Below are 18,424 nucleotides of genomic sequence, written 5' to 3'. Positions count from 1 at the left end.
TTAAAAATATGTTGAATCCGAAAATTTGAAATTATGGGCTTAATTCATAATAAATTTAGGTCTATGAATAGCTTCAATTCAAGTCTAAGAGCGTTTCATTTAGGGTTGACAGTTTTCCCCGTGAGTTCGAGGTCTCGTGAGAAAATCCGAAATGAAGATGGAGATCCTTGATTTTTCGGGGATAGGGCGGGTTTGGGACGGGTATGAGAATACTATTCCTATCCCCAAACCCGCCCCGAATATTATTATTATTAATATTAATAAATAATAATAATATTTTTTTTAAGTATTAATAATAATATTATTAATAATATTGATATTAATATTATCATTAATAATAATGATAAAATAATAATAATAATAATAATTAAATATGTGGATGGGGTGGAGATGGGGATTTGATCTCCGTGGGTTCGGGTTCGAGAAATTTTCGAACCCGAAAAAATAAGAACGGGACGGAGATGGGGATGACAAACCCGTCCTCATCCCGCACCATTGTCATCCCTAGTTTCATTCTGATATCTAAATTAAAAATTATGATTTTTAAAATTGGATAGATTTTATATATGTATGTGTGTGTAAATGTGCAGTTAACAAATTATCACTTGTCAAGCACATCGTGTCGAGCATGTACAACTCATGGATTCGTTAAATCACCCATCAAAAAGCAAATGTGAAATATAAAAATGTTTTAAACGATCAATAAAGGGAACAGAAATTCTAGTAGAGGTTCATAAAAAGCGTGTTAGAATTGCTAGAAATGTATAGCTCAAACACAAGACGCTATTTCAATCTAATTCCTCATTTTCAGGGAGTAGATATGTCTTGGCATCGAACAATGATAAATCTCGCGGTGGTGGCGGGCAATGTGGAGATGGAAGTGCTGGCTCGATTGTTCCTCTGGAGGCTTGGAACGCTGCATTACGGTGCTTTCTGCTATTTGTTAATGGGATCATCGCGTTCCAACAGGCCAGCAACATTTTTACTGAGCCCAACTGATCTCTTTCTCTCATTCTGTATTTTGTCATCTTAAATCTCATTGCCTATTAAGTAAGGCTATTCGAGCCGTACGATCCAAACAGAGCATGGTTGGCCTGCTTGTTCGCCAATAACTGATGGAGGATATGATTACATTCGCTTTTTATCCGGTAGCAGACAACAAATCATATAAAATCAATTAAATGTAGGTTTCTGATGGCCCATTCCCCTGCATGCTTTAGATACTCAAACTATTTTCTAGGTAAATCTTGTTTACTTATGAGCGACAAGAATACTCCCTTTTTCCTTTTAATAAGTCTTTGGTTACTTCTGCTCAATCTGACTGCTTATGCAGTACGGATTCCATGTATCCAAAATAAACTTAGATAGATTCTGCTGTACCAATCTATAGATGACAGTGTTTCTGCGTCACTAAAATCCCAGGTTTTGGGGACGTTGGAGCACAGCTCAAATTATGAATGCCAGCCAGTTTGAGAGAGTGAGAGGTGGTTCATCACAACTCCTACTCTGGCTTTTCTTCAAGTTCAGTGGGTGAGACAAAGTGTTCATGACTTGTATTTATTAATCTTGTAGTTGGCTTTGTCTTGGAGATATCCTTGCTCTGTTTATAAAGGCTGCTCATTCTTAACTCAGAATCCAAGCCTTGTTAGCTTCCATGGCAATAGAAGACACAGAAGAAGACTACATTGACATGGAATTCAACTCTTCTTCCCCGATTGAATTCGAATTCCAAATGAGTTCCAATCTAGACGACACTGAGCAATCCGAGGCCTCCCCTGCAGATGAGCTCTTCCACAGAGGCAAACTACTTCCTCTTCGCCTGATTCCATCCCTCTTGGAAGATTTAGTGCAAGGTCAGATTGAAGAAAAGAAGGCCACGAGAACCCCCAAGACAAGTGCCACCACAACTCCATACATGTCATGCAATGCCTCCCCTGCCGCTTCTTGCTTCATCGGCAAAGAGATCGGGCTCGAGGACTTGTTCCATGACTGCTCGGAAGAGATCATCAGACCACATTCCAAGAAGTCATGGAGTCAGAAGCTGAAGGCCGTTAAAGAAGCTGCCACACTTGGTTCTAAGCTCAAAGCTTCAAAAGCATATCTCAAGTCTTTGTTCCACAAGCCTTGGCTTTCTAAAGTTAAGGAGTGCTCCAAAAGCAAAGGTAAACTCATGGAAGAACAAAAGCATGGGCATAGGAGATCCTTTTCGAGTTCAAGTAACTGGCTGTCGTCGGCAAAGTCTTCAAGCTCTTCGTCGCGCAACTGGTCTAAGTCATCATCCTTCTCGAGCGTGAATTCGACCGAACTTAGCGGGCAATCGGCGCTGAAGAGAAGCAGCAGCGTGAACTCAGATGTGGAGAGGTCGATCCAAGGAGCAATTGCTTATTGCAAGAAGTCTCAGCAAAAGGATTCTTCGAGGAAGAGCGCAACTGATGTTGGATTTTGTTTGCTTAATGTTACCAAGGTTTCGCCGGATTGTGATCATGACAAGCTTTGATTTTGGAGGGAGTGGTGACTGGTGAGGAACATAACTGATGTAGTCCGCACTTGAATGTAAGAAATGAAATTGCACTGTGACTTTGTGCCTGTTCTTGAGCATTCAATGAAAATGTTCATAATAATATAAGATCTAAAGAAGTAGTAGATCAATATATATTTATATATAATATAACGTGGAGAAAAATAAACCTGAAATTAAGCAAATATGCCACTGAAAGGGTTGTCATGATCAAAGTGGAAGAAAGAAAGGTACCCCATACCACTGATATTGTTGAGCACTTGAAGCCAGGCTTGGTGGACAACGAAGAGGATCAAACAATGAAGTCGCTTTTGCATCTATAATAAATAATGTAATCAAATCTAATCTAATGCATCACAATGTCGTGTTGAGTGAAAGGATTAAAACAGAAGGTGTTTTTTGAGTATGAGAATCCATTTCATAGTTAAAGGAAGACTAAGCAGTTTAATCTACAAACTAAAAGTGAAGTTAGAGAATTTAGCAGAATTTGGGCTGTACACCACTGCTCAAAAGAGGATGCTAACTCACTTTCAGTATTTTGAGGTTCTCACAATCTATAATTATCTTTTCAAAAGAAAAAAAAAACACTACTAAAAAAATCTGATGTTCAGATCTCCACTAAACTATGAGACCAGCCATCTAGAATTTTGATGATCCAATTAGATCATAGGCATTCACTAGGATCTATCAAATCTGTATTTACTAGGATTAACTGGTATAGATAATGAATTGCATCTGACTCAAAGTTTCATTTGTTCTTGTATTCAGAATTCATAAATTTATTTACAGAGGTTGCTATTCCCTTTGTTTTCCGTCTTGTTTAGGGTGAGCATCCCTTAGAGCAGTAGAACTAGACAACGTACCCATGGAAGATTATTGTCTTAGCCAGTTAGATTCCTAAGATCACACCTTTAGCCAAAAGAACCAGAATTATGGTGTGCTCCAACAAGATGAACTTGAAATAATTGGACGGTGTATGTTGGTTGAGTTAAGTTCAGTTAAATTTTAAAAAAAAAAACTGAGATTGAATTCAAGATACATATAGAGTTAGTTTGGCTTAGGTGATCTTAGTTCGAGAGAAGAATTAGAGGAACTTTGGGATTTTAAATCAGGTGCATTAAAAGGGATGTGTATATTGTGTAGTGCATGAACAACGTTAGGACTAATTTTCCTTTTTCCTCTTCAATTTCCAATTGCTTGTGATTTGGACCAGATATTGCGAGCTCAGGTTGAAGAGATCGATCAACAAGCATCATTGAGGTATATAATTTGTTTCTTTTTCTGTATCTGATATATACTTGTTCCTGCTTGAAGCCTCGGACGAATAAGCCACCGGTGAGTTGGATGTTGTGTTGACGGAACTGCCGGGACCACCAAAGGAAGAAAGGATCGGTGAAGAGCTCCTCATAATCTGAGTGAAAAAAGAGGAAAAAGAGAGTTAGAATGACAGCCAGGAGTGCCCTGGTGTAACCACTCCAATGCTCAAGTAAGTTTTCAATGGAAATGTGGAGAAGGTGAACACTTATAGAAGAGTATGGAAAATGGGTAGACATTAAAAACGTAGCTCTGTCGGCAAGTGCGGACCTATTTTATAACACTACTATTGTATTAATTGCGTATTAATTGATGATGTGATGCGTATCATACCGCGGTAAAGGGAATGCCCCATCATATTTACTAGTATTAGAAGGGTTAAGATATGGGGCATGTCGTCCCACGTGCTTTGACAATCCATGTGTTTTTTTAGCGCATTGTCGTCTTCCATGATGGGCTAACCCATGATGTAGTTGGATCATCAGATAATTGGGCTAGAGGTTGAGGCTTGATCAGTAGGACCTGTAGGGTAAGAGCAAAGTGGGCCCGATGGGTAGGACCAATCGGAATGGACGAAGAGTGCTCAATCGGTAAGGCTGATCAAGAATGGATGAAGGACGCTCAATTGGTAAGGCTGATCTAGAATGGGTGAAGACCGCTCAACCAAGGAAGAGCAAAGTGCGCCCGATGGGGGTCAAATAGAGTTGCCCGAACAGATCTAGAGTTGCACAAACGAATCTGGAGTTGCCCTAACATATATGCTCTGTGTTGACTCATCTTGACTTTGACCTTCATCTAAGTATGATGCTTGACCTTTGGGGCACTCGTGGTGGCCTCTGATACTCTCCATATCAATACTGATAATTAATGGAATACTAGAATAACAATTATGTATTTAAAATATACACAGAGATAGGGACATCTTTAATCGGCCCCCATTTTTATCTTCCCTAAATAGTCTCAAATTCTCACCACCACTTTGACCGATTGATTCACCACCGTTCATCGTAGAAAAAAAATGAAAATTGACCACATATTTGAAAAACTCTCAACCTAAGCTATCAATTGATGTCACTTTGAGAGGAAATATTGTGACTTGGAGCAAGTCTGTCAACCCTCTTCTCTTGTCAGTGCTGTGCGGCGCATTTCTTGCCATCACTGTGGGTTCTTGTCATCGAAAATTATGGTTTGAGGAAGCTTAGGCTCGGTTTCAATACTTAGAGTGTGATTTCAGAGGCTGTGGTGCACGGTGAGTGGAAGTGGAACCTCAACATATTTCGATTGTTCGTTCGATTTTTAAACATTTAGGGTTGAAAATTTTGAGCTTTGCTTGATAATTGAGTTGTGTTGTGTTCTTGAATAAGTGATGAAGAAAATAGCACTGGGAATCGACGGATTGTTGTTTCAACTAGAACCAAGGACCAATGTTGAAAATTTTGAATTTAAGTTTATTTTTAGCTCCTTAAATTCAAAATTCAAACTTTTGAATGGTGAAAATCGATTTACAGTAATGTTGGAAATTTTCAAAAATTTTAGCTTATATTTTTAAGCATGTTTTAGTTTTTAGAGTTGGATAATTTGATTTTGAAAGTGTTGATGCATTATAATTGTGAAATATAATTTTTGAAAATTACTGTGTATAGTTGTAAAGTAAAATGTAAAGTTTGAGACTTTTAGAAAATATAGTTTGGTATTTGTTTCTAAATTGTTGAGAAAAGATAGTCATTAAATTAGATGATTATGTTTCTAAAATATTATGTTAATGATAGATTAGGTGAAATAACAATGTTGAGATATTTTAAGAAGATGTGAGATGAACCTACTTCAAGCAAGGTATCTCCCCCTCCACCACCTCCCCCTCTTTCGCCTCCTCCACCACATTTTGATGCTGAATCGAATGAGTATCCTAGTGATCCTGGGCTAAAAAAAATATCCTCGAGTATTATATGAATGAAAAAGAGTTTGCTTGATGTTACTATTTGCAAAAAGGTCTGTTTCAGCTTAAGAATCATGAATTTATTTGGCATTCTTCTCCAAAGGAGAAACAAAGATTTTGAGCTATATGATTCAGTAATCTTAATTGGATAGAGTACAACATTGCAAAAGACGTGACTTTTTGTCTTTCTTGCTATTTATTTAAAGCTAATTATGGTGGCCAAAGTGGTGATGATTCTTTTGTAACAGAAAAGTAAAGAAAGAAAGAAAATTTTTATAAACATGTTATTGAATTCACCCATAATTGAAAATCTCTACTACGCCACTACATATACATACATCATCTGTTTCATGATGTGCAATTATGTGCATGTGCTTTTTCATGGTTCCTTCCATCTCCATATTTAGATCTTGCCAACCAAACACAACTTATGTTTTCCTTTCTTTTTTTCTCCCTTTTTTTTTTGTTGAGAATGATGATGTAAAAGTTTTCATATTTTAGTTGTTTTTTTACATTCATATAGAGCCTTGTATCTATCTATCCATATAATGCAAGTCATAGAGTCTTTGCATTCCTTCCTAACCACTTCTCTACCACTATTGAGTATCATTCGGACCTAAGAATAAAACGTTGGACAATCTTCGCTAGGAATTACATAGGAAATATACTGAATTTGAAATTACACAATCAAAATTTAGCTTCATCTGTTAGATGATTTGAGCTGATAATCTTAAATTATCTGCTGGGCTGATTCGACCAAGCTTCTAGTAATTTGAGCACAAGTGATACGCTGTTGTTAAGCTGAGTCCTCCTGATTGCTTCCAGAGCCAGAGTGAGATGCAGAGGGTTGAGTGTCGCCCAAGTGTTTCCTGATCCTGAGTGGGATGTTGCTGGTTGTATGTTGAGTGCTCTCAAATGCTACAAGGTTTGAGCGACTTAAAGCTTCCCAAGCTTGAGTGGGAAGATAAGTATTGATTTATCGAGCAATGAGTCGCCTGAGTGTTGAGTCGACCTAGAGCTCCTGAGTTGAAGCCTAGTACACCCAACTACCGAGTCAGCCGAATGCCTCTACTAGAAAGTCGAGTCAAGAGAGTGATGCCAAGTCGGGAAGTCGCGTGCCCAATTGGGTGATTGCAAGCACCACCCGATCCCAAGTGGGCATTTGCACGAGTCGGGAAAGGAAGATGCTGAGGCATGCGTTCCACATAGTTTCTTTAAAATTGATTTGTCCCCTCCAGTGGTGCTTAGAGGTCACAACGGGCGTTTGTTTCCTAGGATACAATGATAAAATCATGTACACAACTAAGTACTGGTTGCTCGTGACGAACTGACCTGAATGTTATCACAAATAGAACTATCTAGCGAAGTGCAAATGAGCTCCTTATAAAGGAGCTCCATATCTCTGCTATAGTAAATGACTGAATAAAGGTCATTTATTGACATTACATGCCAAGCTTGAAATGTTACACGCCAAGCTCGAAATGTCAACATTTTACTCGGTTGGTTACATATTCTTCATTAATTATCAATTAATGCATTTGTTATAGCAAGTGAAAGAATGATTCGGGTGGTAAAACATTGTTGATTCATTTGGGTAAATTTTACCTCTGCCGATCCTACATTCATGTATATAAGCTCGCATTCAAGTCACCTTTGGTTCAGTACAATTCGAGTCTTGAATTTACTTGGGATTAAACTCTTATTCACAATATATACTTACATCAATTGTTTCCATTCAAATTTCTAACCTGAAATTGATAAAATAAATGAAGAAATAACTCACATACACAGCCAGATAAGTAATTTAAAATTATTTTGATTCAAAGATGATAAAAATATACTTTCTGTTTTTTTTTATAAAATCGATTCAATAGTATACATGAAAATAAATATTTTAAATAAAGAAAATAGACTAATTTCATATGGATTATAATTATTTATTATTAAAATTAAAAATTAATTATCAAATAATAAAAATTATTTATTAGAAATTATTAATCTTAAATATTTTTAAATTTATTTATATTTATTATGTCTCAATTTTTTATTTTTTTTTTGAGGATTTTTATTTTTTTTATAGCAGTAAAAGTGATAACCCTCGCCCAATGACCCTTCCAAAATTGTCCCATGCGATTTGGAATGTGATAAATCATGAGGGCTTTACTTAGCACAATGACCTTTTACATGAGGTCAGGTGATCTACGATGTATTTCACACATGCTAAGACAGGGGTGTATCCAAGATTTAAAATTACATGAGGTTGATCGCCGACGTTGGTGTTCCGGTGACGGTGGTTGCGGCCTAGTCGTGATGACAATGCCGAGTTGACGTCGTTTGTGGCAGGAAGAGCAGCGATGACAAAACTATCAATGAGGATAACAATGAATGTGATGTCGTGGTAGTCAGGGAAGAAGGTGACGACAGGGCTGGGGGTTACAACTATGACAATTGTTATGCCAGATAGCATGAAAACAAAAATATAAATTAAACTGTAAATAACTCACAGTGATCTTTCGAAGAAATCGAAGAAGTCGCCGGGCGTCGTTGCTGTCGGAAGCATGATCACGGGTAACCAAAAAGTGCTTCATGATTCACGAGCCAAATCCCTAGCCTCTCAGATGTTCTCCTTTGCTCGAAGCACACTGATCACCGTCGCCTCTCACTATCCTTATCCTTGTCCCTTCTAATGGCTTGGACGTACTTTATATAAGATGACTGAGGAAGACGAAGGGGAAAGGACGCCCCTTTGTCTCCTTGGCGTTTGCAACAACGAGAGCCGTTTGCAGCAATGAGAGAAACGAAGGGGAAACAGTGCCCCTTTGTCTCCTCAACATCCAACATCTCCCACTTGTCCAAGTCAATCCATAAGGTTATATGGTCACATAAATCATGTCAGTCACATAGACTACGAGGTAATCATGTCACAATGCAAAAGCCAAATGTTAATTAGTCACAAAGACCAATTAAGTCATATAGAGTATTTGATGATCAGGTCACGAAGATCAGAGCAAAATTAATTAGTCACAAAGACCAAATAAGATCATTCATTCCATGTATTAGGGAAAATGGTTCGTACGACAACAAGCATACTGAGCATTTATTGCTAAGAAGATTGTTACACATTACATAGCTGCTCTTTAGAATGAATCAGAGACATCAATGACTTACCTTTACCCCAGATTAAATTATTTACATCATTATAAACATCTCTAATCCCTCATATTGATTATATGTCAAGAGCATGTTCAACATCTTCAATTAAACAAATTATTCACAATTACATTTTATGTTCTAAACTAAAAATGTAACTGGTACAAGTGAATAAATGTCACAGATATAAATCAATATTAATATTCCTTTTTAGCTAGAATCTATTCATTCTAATCAGTCGCTTTTCTAGTTATTCTCCATAGACTGAATCATCCATAGTCAATAGGAAACATGCTAAAGTAGCAGACACTGATCAGAACTTCAAGTAGACAGCTAAATAGTAACTTAGGGTAAGATTGAGATTAACTTATAATCTCAAGGGTCTCACATAGTAGAAAAGTAGGGATCCATTCTCCTATTACCCTTCTTGTCGTCATAGCACATGTGGTAGGAATCACATGCTATAATGTTATTCTCTTTACTAAAAAGAGCGCATATTTTTCCTAAAATTTAACATCGTACATATTTCGATCTAGACATACCTAATGTCTAATCCTGAATTCAGCTTATAAATTCCAATCTGACTTTAAATAGATTCAGTAAATGGTGGGTGCATTTACTCCAATCATTACATAAATGATCTCATCTTGACACTATTATCAAGGCGACTTTAACTTATGGGTATGTCTCTATTCACAGCTATATAAGTTGTTTCATAAGTAACGGTCTTACCTCTATTTATATTTAATAAATAGAGATGATTGTCCATGTGAGTGGACCAATCTCAATCTGCCAACATGCTTATCGAGACTTTTTATTTGAATGTAACAAAGACATATATACTGAATAGATTATGACATTTTTCATTTATCAAAATATCTTTACAATAAGTTACATTCTTCGAAGTCCCAAAGACTTCACATATCCATGAAATGACTCTTTAGTCAATGACTTAGTAAAAGAATTAGCAAGCATATTTCGTGTAGGAATGTACTCAAGAATTATCTTTTTCTTGTCAACAATATCCCTTATAAAATTATACTTAATTTCTATATGCTTGCCTTTGCTGTGATATTTGGGATCCTTGGAAAAAGCTATTGCAGCTTGACTGTCACAGTACACTGTAACAAGACTCCTACTGCCCTCAGCAATCTTCAGATGCTTCAGGAACCTTCTTAGCTAGACAACCTCTTGCATAACTATTGCACAAGCCACATACTCAGCTTCCATTGTCGACAAGGCATCACAAGCCTGCTTCTTGTTGTTCCATGAGATGGCGCCACCATTCAGCAAGAAGACATAGTCAGATGTGAATTTTCTATCATCAAGGTCCCCTGCCCAATCTGCATCTGTGTAGCCACTTAGACTCATTTCTGATCCTTGGAAACAGAGGCAATAATATGTTGTTCCTTTGAGATATCTGAATATCCTCTTCACCGTTTTCCAGTGTCTCGATCCTGGGTTTGACTGGAAACAACTAACTAAGCCAACAACATAGCTTATATCAGGACGACTACACAACATAGTATACATTAAACTATCAATAGCACTAGCATATGATTTTTTTCTTCATTTCGGTTATTTCCTCAGGAATCTTGGGATACATACTTTTGCTCAAAATAGAACCTTTCGCTATAGGCATTTGCTTAATGTTGCAATCTTCCATATTGAAGTGTTGTAGTATCTTAGTGATATAAGCTTCTCGAGACAAATCCAAAAGCCTTTTTGATCAATCTCTAATGATCTTCACTTCTAAGATATATTCTACTTCTCCCATATCTATTATGTCAAATTGTGATGAAAGCCCAGATTTGACTTCTATCACACACTTTATGTCGCTTCCAGCTATTAGCATATCATCAACATATAATGATAAAATGACAAACTTTCCTTTTTTTTCTTTCTTAGGTAAACACAATGATCGTAATTGATCATTTTGAAACTATAAGATAAAATGACTTCATTAAATCTTATAGTCCATTGTCTTGACACTTGTTTTAGCCCATATATAGACTTCTCAAGTCTGCATACTCTTTTCTCTTGGCCTTCAGCAACGTAACCTTTTGGTTGTAGCATATAGATTTTTTTTGTCAAGATTACCATTAAGCAAAGCCGTTTTTATATCTATCTGATGTAATTCCATGTCAAATTGTGCTACTATAGATAGAATGACATGTATTGACACAAACTTCACAAATGGGGAGAATGTCTTTTCAAAATCAATACTCTCCATTTGGGTATATCCTTTTGCAACTAATCGAGCTTTGTATCGATTAATCGATTCATCTATTTTCCTCTTTATTTTGAAAATTCACTTATTCCCAATAGCCCTTCGGCCCAGAGGAAGATCGGCTAAATCCCAAACTTGATTCTTTCTCATTGACTCCATTTCTTCATCTATAGCAACTTTCTATTCTTTTCTAACTGAGCATCCCAAAGCTTCCTCAACTATTCGAGGTTCCTCATTATCAACTGGGAGAATCATCAATGCCTCATTCTCAATATCAAACCTTCTCCGAGGAATAATCTGACGACTACTTCTTCGTAGGTTAGACTATTGAGAAACTGATTCATTCAGTGGCAAATTACTCCCACTATGTTGACTAGATTCAGCCATCTCCTGATTTGTTGATAAAGGAACATTATCCTCCTCCTCTATCTCATATAGAGGAATTGTTTTATCAACTTCACCTTGTGTTGGGAACTCAGTTTCAGAAAAATAACATCTCTTGATTTTATTTTAGAGATGGTTCTATCTTGTCGCTCACCAATAAAAACATAACCCTTAGAAGTCTCAAAATACCTTATAAAGATACACTTTTTACCTCTGGGTCCTAATTTTTTATGTTCGTGAGTCTTATCATGAACGTAGGCAGCTGACCCCTAAGGTTTTAGATTACTTAAATCCGGCTTTCTGCTTGTCCAACATTTATGTGGGGTAGATGGAATTGACTTTGAAGGTACTTTGTTAAGTATATAGGTCGCAACTAAAAATGCATCTCCCCAATAGGAGATTGGCAAATTAGCTTGCGCCATCATAGACCTAACCATTTCAAGAAGAGTCCTATTTCTTCTTTTAGCAACCCCATTTTGCTGTGGAGTTCCAAGGATAGTTAGCCATCTAATAATCCCTTTCTCATTACACATTGTCTTGAACTAATCAGATAAATATTCACCTCCACGGTCAGTACGCAGGGTTTTAACCTTATGTTCCAATTGATTTTCAACTTCATTCATGTAACGAATGAAGCAATCTAATGCTTCAAATTTGTGAGAAATCAAATATACATGATCAAAACGTGTGAAGCCATCAATAAATGTAATGAAATAAGAACTCCCATTTCTAGCCTTCATATTCATTGGACCACAAATATCCGAATGAATTAATTGCAATGGTGATTCAGCCCTAATAGCCTTTCCAAATAGTTTCCTAGTTGTCTTTCCAGCAAGATAATGTTCACATATAGACAAGTTAATATTAGCATGAGTGCCTAAAAGATGCTCCTTAGCTAATCTATTCATTTGTTCTTGTCCTATATGTCCTAATCTAGCATGCCAAATTTCATCATTAACATCAGCATTACTAGTAAGAGCAATGCTTGAAAAACAACCATCATTATTATTTGGTTCTACATCAAGAACCATAAAACCATTTGTTACATAACCATCCCCAATTAACACAGAGTTAATTCGAAGTTCCACACAACGACTATAAACATTTACACAATAACCTAAATTAAGAAGACAAATGATGGAAACCAGATTCCATCAAATTTCAGGAGCATACAGGACATCATGTAGAAACAGGGTACGCCCACCACGTAGGTTGAGCTTGCAAGTGTCAATTCCTTTGACTTCAATTCTTGCATTGTTTCCTACATATATCCATTTGTTGCCAGCTAGTACCCGACGGTACTCCACACATGTAGCTCGATCACGTGCTACGTGGTTCGTTGCTCATGAATCTACAATCCACAAAGGATACAAATTAGCTAACAACATTATACTTGCAACATGATGCTCATGGAAAGAAGATAGAGATAGATCTACCTTTTTAGACTCAGTACAATCCCGAGCAAAATGACCCTTCTTGCTACAGTTGAAGCAGGTCAACTTGCTCCTAGATTTTTGTCCATATTTCTTTCCTTTCTTCTTGATGTGGTTTTTAATAGCAACAGCACTAGCCTCCTTTCTTTTTCCCTTTCCTTTTTAAAATCATTTTTTCTTATTCTTGGAAATAGAACCTTCAGCTACAAAAGCTTGACCAGAAATCCTTGCGGATTCAATCCTTTCTGCCTCAAGTTCTACATGACGTGAGACATCAGTGAAAGTCTTAATACTCTCACTGTGGGTCAGATTCTGTTTCATCATTTCCCAAGAATTAGAAAGGGAACGGATAACTGTTTGAACTTGTTGTTCATCGGTCAACGCATAACCAACATTATTAAGCTCTCGAATCATGTTACCCATCTCCATGGGATGTTGGGCCATGGTAACATTCGAGCATTTTTTTACAGCTATCAAACTTGATAGTTAGCTGACGGAGCTTACTCAGACTTACTCCACTGTACTTCTCTCTAAAGGATACCCAGACAGCATGAGCCAATGGTAATGACTCAAACTCAAATACCAGGTCATCCACCATTGAACTAATCAATATTCCCTTAGCAATGGAGTCCTTCCATTTCCATGCCTTATAGGTATCAAGGTCACGTCTGTGCTATGTTGTAGAACCATCAACCGGTTCCTCCATGAATTGATTTACAGCTTTTAGAACTTCTTGTTCCTCAAGAACGTATTGTATCTTGAGGTGCCATATTTTGTAGTTATCGCTATATAATTTCTCTCCCTTATTGAGTTTAGCTATAATGTTTTTAATTGCCATGATCTACATAAATAAACACATTATTTATTATTTCAGTGTAATTCATATGTATGCAATTAATTATTGATTCAGTGTAAATTAGAATTAGTTTACAAAATCAAGTGATAACTTTGTCTCCACTCATCATTTGTATGTTCTAATCTAATCAACATTGATCAATTATATTACACACATCCCATCTAATGAACGAATCATTTAATATGAACAAATCATATATATATATGAACTAATCATATTATTTAACATAAATGAATCATGAAATGAACTAATCATTTTCATATGAACGAATCATGGGCAAGTTAGTTAACACATAACATAACTGTTTTTATACCATAACTCTATTTGTACATAACGATAGAAATTTTTACATGACTCAAAAAACTAAATGAGTTAACACTGTTCGTACACAACAACAATAAACATAACACTAGTAACATAGATAAGCTAGCACTACTCCCACTAGGATAAATGCTAGAGCAGTGGGTAATTGCATTTCTTTTATCCCAAACTCTAGATGGGTGGATCAACCTCAGATGTATCCATCAGATCCATTTCTGGATCTTCTACACACTCTTGAGGATCCTCCTCTCATTCTTCGGGATCCATCTCTACATTCTCCTCGGGATCCATCTCTGGATCCTCCTCAAAATCTTCAGGATTCATTTCTGGATCCTCTTCAAATGCTTCGAGGTTCATTCCTGGATCATCCTCAGATTCTGCGGGATTTGGATCCTCTTCAAAATCTTGAGGATCCATTTCTGGATCCTTCTCAGATTCTTCGAGGTTCATTTCTTCAGGATCTGGATCCTCTTCAAATTCTCCAGGACCCCATTCCAAATAAAGTAACTGTCTGCACATCTCTGAATATGAGATGTGCCCTTCAGAATCATTCCAAAGTTGGAATGCTATCTGCCTAAGATGTTCTGACAATGAATAAACCAGAGACCATCTTCTTTCTTTGTCCTGGACTGGATACCCTTCTTGCTCTAGATTCCAGAACAACCAATCAAGCCGACCAATAAGTCTACCGACTCCGTGATCCGGGTCATATTCCAGTTTCTTGATCTCCTCTCATAGCTCATGTTGTTATTCATAGCGACCAGACATCATGTATATTGTTCTGGAATTGAAAATCATATGTTAGTACAAAATCGACAGACCAGTAACAAAAACCGATCAAATTCAATTCTCACATATAAACACAAATATATACAGAATACACAAGCAATTAAGAAAAATAAATTTTCTTTATTTGGGGAGTCTCATGTGACTGACACATTGTATCGATCGATCAGGAATCTGGATTTTAATCTTAGTCTTTTATCCTCACTAGAACTAATCTAATTGGATATATAGGGATTTCTGACCTATGTTCTGTTATTTTTTTACAGTATTTTTTTTTTCATTCTATCCTTCTGATTATTTTTATTTTTATTTTTATTTTCTTTATCATTTCTCTCTCTTTTCTTTTCTTCTTTGCAAGTAATATTTTTTTCTCTTTCTTCTCCTCTTTTTCCTCTCTTTTACACGTTGATTCTTCTAAAAATATTTTAATACTTCTGAGAAGCCGAAATAAAATAAACAATGGATAATATCTTTAAACTCCTTGCAATCTCAGAAATCCACAGGAACTAAAATAGGTGCAATAAGATCTCTTTAGGTCCATCAGTAGATTTTGATTGGAACTTATAGAGTTGTTGTTGGATCCCCAAGATTGATTTGGTGTGATAAATTGTAGGATCGAAAAGAATTTAGATATCTCCACAATAGCATGATATTGTCCACTTTGGGCCTAAGCCCTCATGATTTTGCTCTTGGGCTCTACCCAAAAGGCTTCATACCAATGGAGATATCTTTCTCTTATAAACCCATGATCTTTTCCATGTGTTTTCAATATGGGACTATGTTTGCAACCTTGCAACCCAACAACCCCCCCCCCCCCCCCCCCTCAAACAAAGAACCATGGGCTTCCCACGTCCGATCCTTGACCCACCAGGTCTTCCTGCCCCTCGATCTACCCGACCTATTAGGACTTCCTTGCCTAGCCGCAACTAGGACTTCCTGCCCCTCGGTCCACCCGACCTACTAGGACTTCCTGCCTGGTGTCTGGTCCTCTTGATCCGAACATAGAAACCCCCACTTTCTTTGTTCAAGGTCAATATTGTACTCACATGGCTCAATCAGACCATAGCTCTTGTGCACAGTCGGCGGTTAAACCTTCTGGCAGTCCGGGCTCTGATACCAATTGTAGGATCGAAAAGAATTTAGATATCTCCACAATAGCATGATATTGTCCACTTTGGGCCTAAGCCCTCATGGTTTTGCTCTTGGGCTCTACCCAAAAGGCCTCATACCAATGGAGATATCTTTCTCTTATAAACCCATGATCTTTTCCATGTGTTTTCAATATGGGACTATGTTTGCAACCTTGCAACCCCAACATAAATATACTATCTATTATTTATTTTGACTTCTCAGAGGTGTTAAAAAAGAATTGCCAATATTCTCCACGTTGGGTCTGATATAGAATCATATCATGTCCACTGTGAAGAATTTTGACGATTCTTCCTTATTACAGTTTAACACATCTGAGAAGTCGAAATAAACAATGGATAGCATATTTGAATCTTTGCAACCTCAGAAATCCATAGGAACTGAAATAGGTGCAACCAGATCTTTCTAGGCTCATGAGTGGATTTTGGTCGAAACTCATTCATGGATCTCGAGAGCTCCGATTGAACCTATTTCAGTTCCTATGGATTTCTGGAGTTGTAAGAGGTTCAAATATGTTATCCATTGTTTATTTCGGTTTCTCAGAGGTGTTAAAATATAATAAAGAAGAATCGTCAAAATTCTTTACGTTGGGTCTGATATGGAGTTATATCAGGCCCAACGTAGGTCTGATATGGAATGATGTCAGACCCACATTAGGCACGATATAGAATCATATCAGGTTCCGTGGAGAATTTTGACGATTCTTCCTTATTACATTTTAACAATTCTGAGAAATCAAAATAAACAATGGATAACATATTTGAACTCCTTGCAACCTCAGAAATCCATAGAAACTGAAATGAGTGCAATCGGAGGTCTCGAAGTCAATCAGTAGGTTTCGACCAAAATCTACTAATGGACCTAGAGAGCTTCGATTGTATCCATTTCAGTTCATATAAATTTATGAAGTTGCAAGGAGTTCAAATATGTTATTTATTATTTATTTCGACTTCTCAGAGGTATTAAAATATTTTTAGGAGAATCGACATATAAAAGAGAGGAAAAAATAAGAGAAAAGAAAAAAAATATAAAAGAAAAGAAAGAAATGATAGAGAAAATAAAAAGAAAAGTAATGAGCATGAAAAAAATATGTAAAAATATATATCTTTTCATAGATAACAAATAGCATATGTCTTTTCATAAATTTAAAAATCTGGATACCGTTTGGTGAATTGCTATTTTTGTTTTGTTTAGCATTTTTTTCGTGATAAATCGTATCAGATTATTTTTCCATCATTTGGATGACTGTTACAGTGACTACACCAATCATTCCTGGATCCTCAATCATAACCCCAAATAATTGAATCGGAAAAACCAGCTACCTTGCCTCGGCAATAATGATGGAGCGGTCAGTTACTTCAACGATTAACATATAAGTTCGAATATTATTTACAGTGCAACATAAGAATTTTGTTAATTAGATGCTAACAGTTATGGATGAATAATTGAGTACTTTCTTATTTATTCGAATGTAAATTCATAATGTTTCGAATTAATCAATTTAAAAAAATTAAATATCTAAATTAAAAAAATAATTTTTTTTTAAAAAAACTATGTCACTATAATTCACGTGTCCTTTTAGTCAAGCCCGATCGCACCACCAGGGTGGCATGTGAGTAGATAGATGCTCACTTAGTCATTTTGTTTTACAGTAGTTTATTGCTTGTAAATTAATAATATAAATCCAAAACACTTGAGTAGGAACGGATAGAACCTCTAATATTATTAGGTTTCATCGGTGGAAATAGAAAATACCGTCCCTTATTTCATATAAAAATCATCTCATTTGGTTTCTTAAGAGATTTAAAATATTTTTAGAAGAATCGAGATGTAATAGAGAGAAAAGAAAAAAAAAAAGAAAAAAGAAAAGATGTCCTATACATAAGAGTAAAGAAAAAGGAGAAATAATAGAAAAAAGAAAAAGAAAAATAAGTGTGTCCTATAAATAATAAAATAATATGTACTTTTGATAAATTTAAAAAATCTAAATGCGCCAATGATTTAGTAATTTATGGTAAAATTTTAAGACAGATGCATCCGTTTGAAACAAGTCTTATGATTCTTGATTTGCATCTATTGACTCAATCACACGTGGTTCAGTATAATGAATCTGGCTGGATTCCAGGCCAGATCCCTACCTGACGTGGCTCGTTCTGGTCACATTTGAAGCCCAAATGATCACAGCTGTCAGATCACTTATTCCCCGTGTTTTTAAATAAATAGTTTCCGGGTCTGGTCGTCGATCGTTAGGCCACTTACCGATTCGATCGCGCCACGGAAACTTAATGTTTCAGTTTGGCCCTGCTTTTCCTCCTATTTGCAAATTCCTCCACTGCGGGGCTCCGCA

The 18,424-nt window shown here is 36.5% G+C and overlaps 1 protein-coding gene across 1 annotated transcript; it reads left to right on the top strand.

The window, feature by feature from the left end:
- Positions 1-1,392: 1,392 nt before the first annotated feature.
- Positions 1,393-2,578, top strand: LOC121993658 (probable membrane-associated kinase regulator 4). The gene is made up of 2 exons (XM_042548021.1): positions 1,393-1,530; positions 1,633-2,578. Exons 1-2 carry the CDS (start codon positions 1,454-1,456, stop codon positions 2,495-2,497), a joined length of 942 nt encoding a protein of 313 aa, XP_042403955.1. The 5' UTR covers positions 1,393-1,453; the 3' UTR covers positions 2,498-2,578.
- The last annotated feature ends 15,846 nt before the right edge of the window (positions 2,579-18,424 follow it).

Source organism: Zingiber officinale, chromosome 6A (genome assembly GCF_018446385.1).
Source record: "Zingiber officinale cultivar Zhangliang chromosome 6A, Zo_v1.1, whole genome shotgun sequence".
Lineage (NCBI taxonomy): Eukaryota > Viridiplantae > Streptophyta > Magnoliopsida > Zingiberales > Zingiberaceae > Zingiber > Zingiber officinale.
The sequence above is the reverse complement of the archived record's forward strand: the minus strand, read 5'-3'. Positions and strand labels throughout refer to the sequence as shown.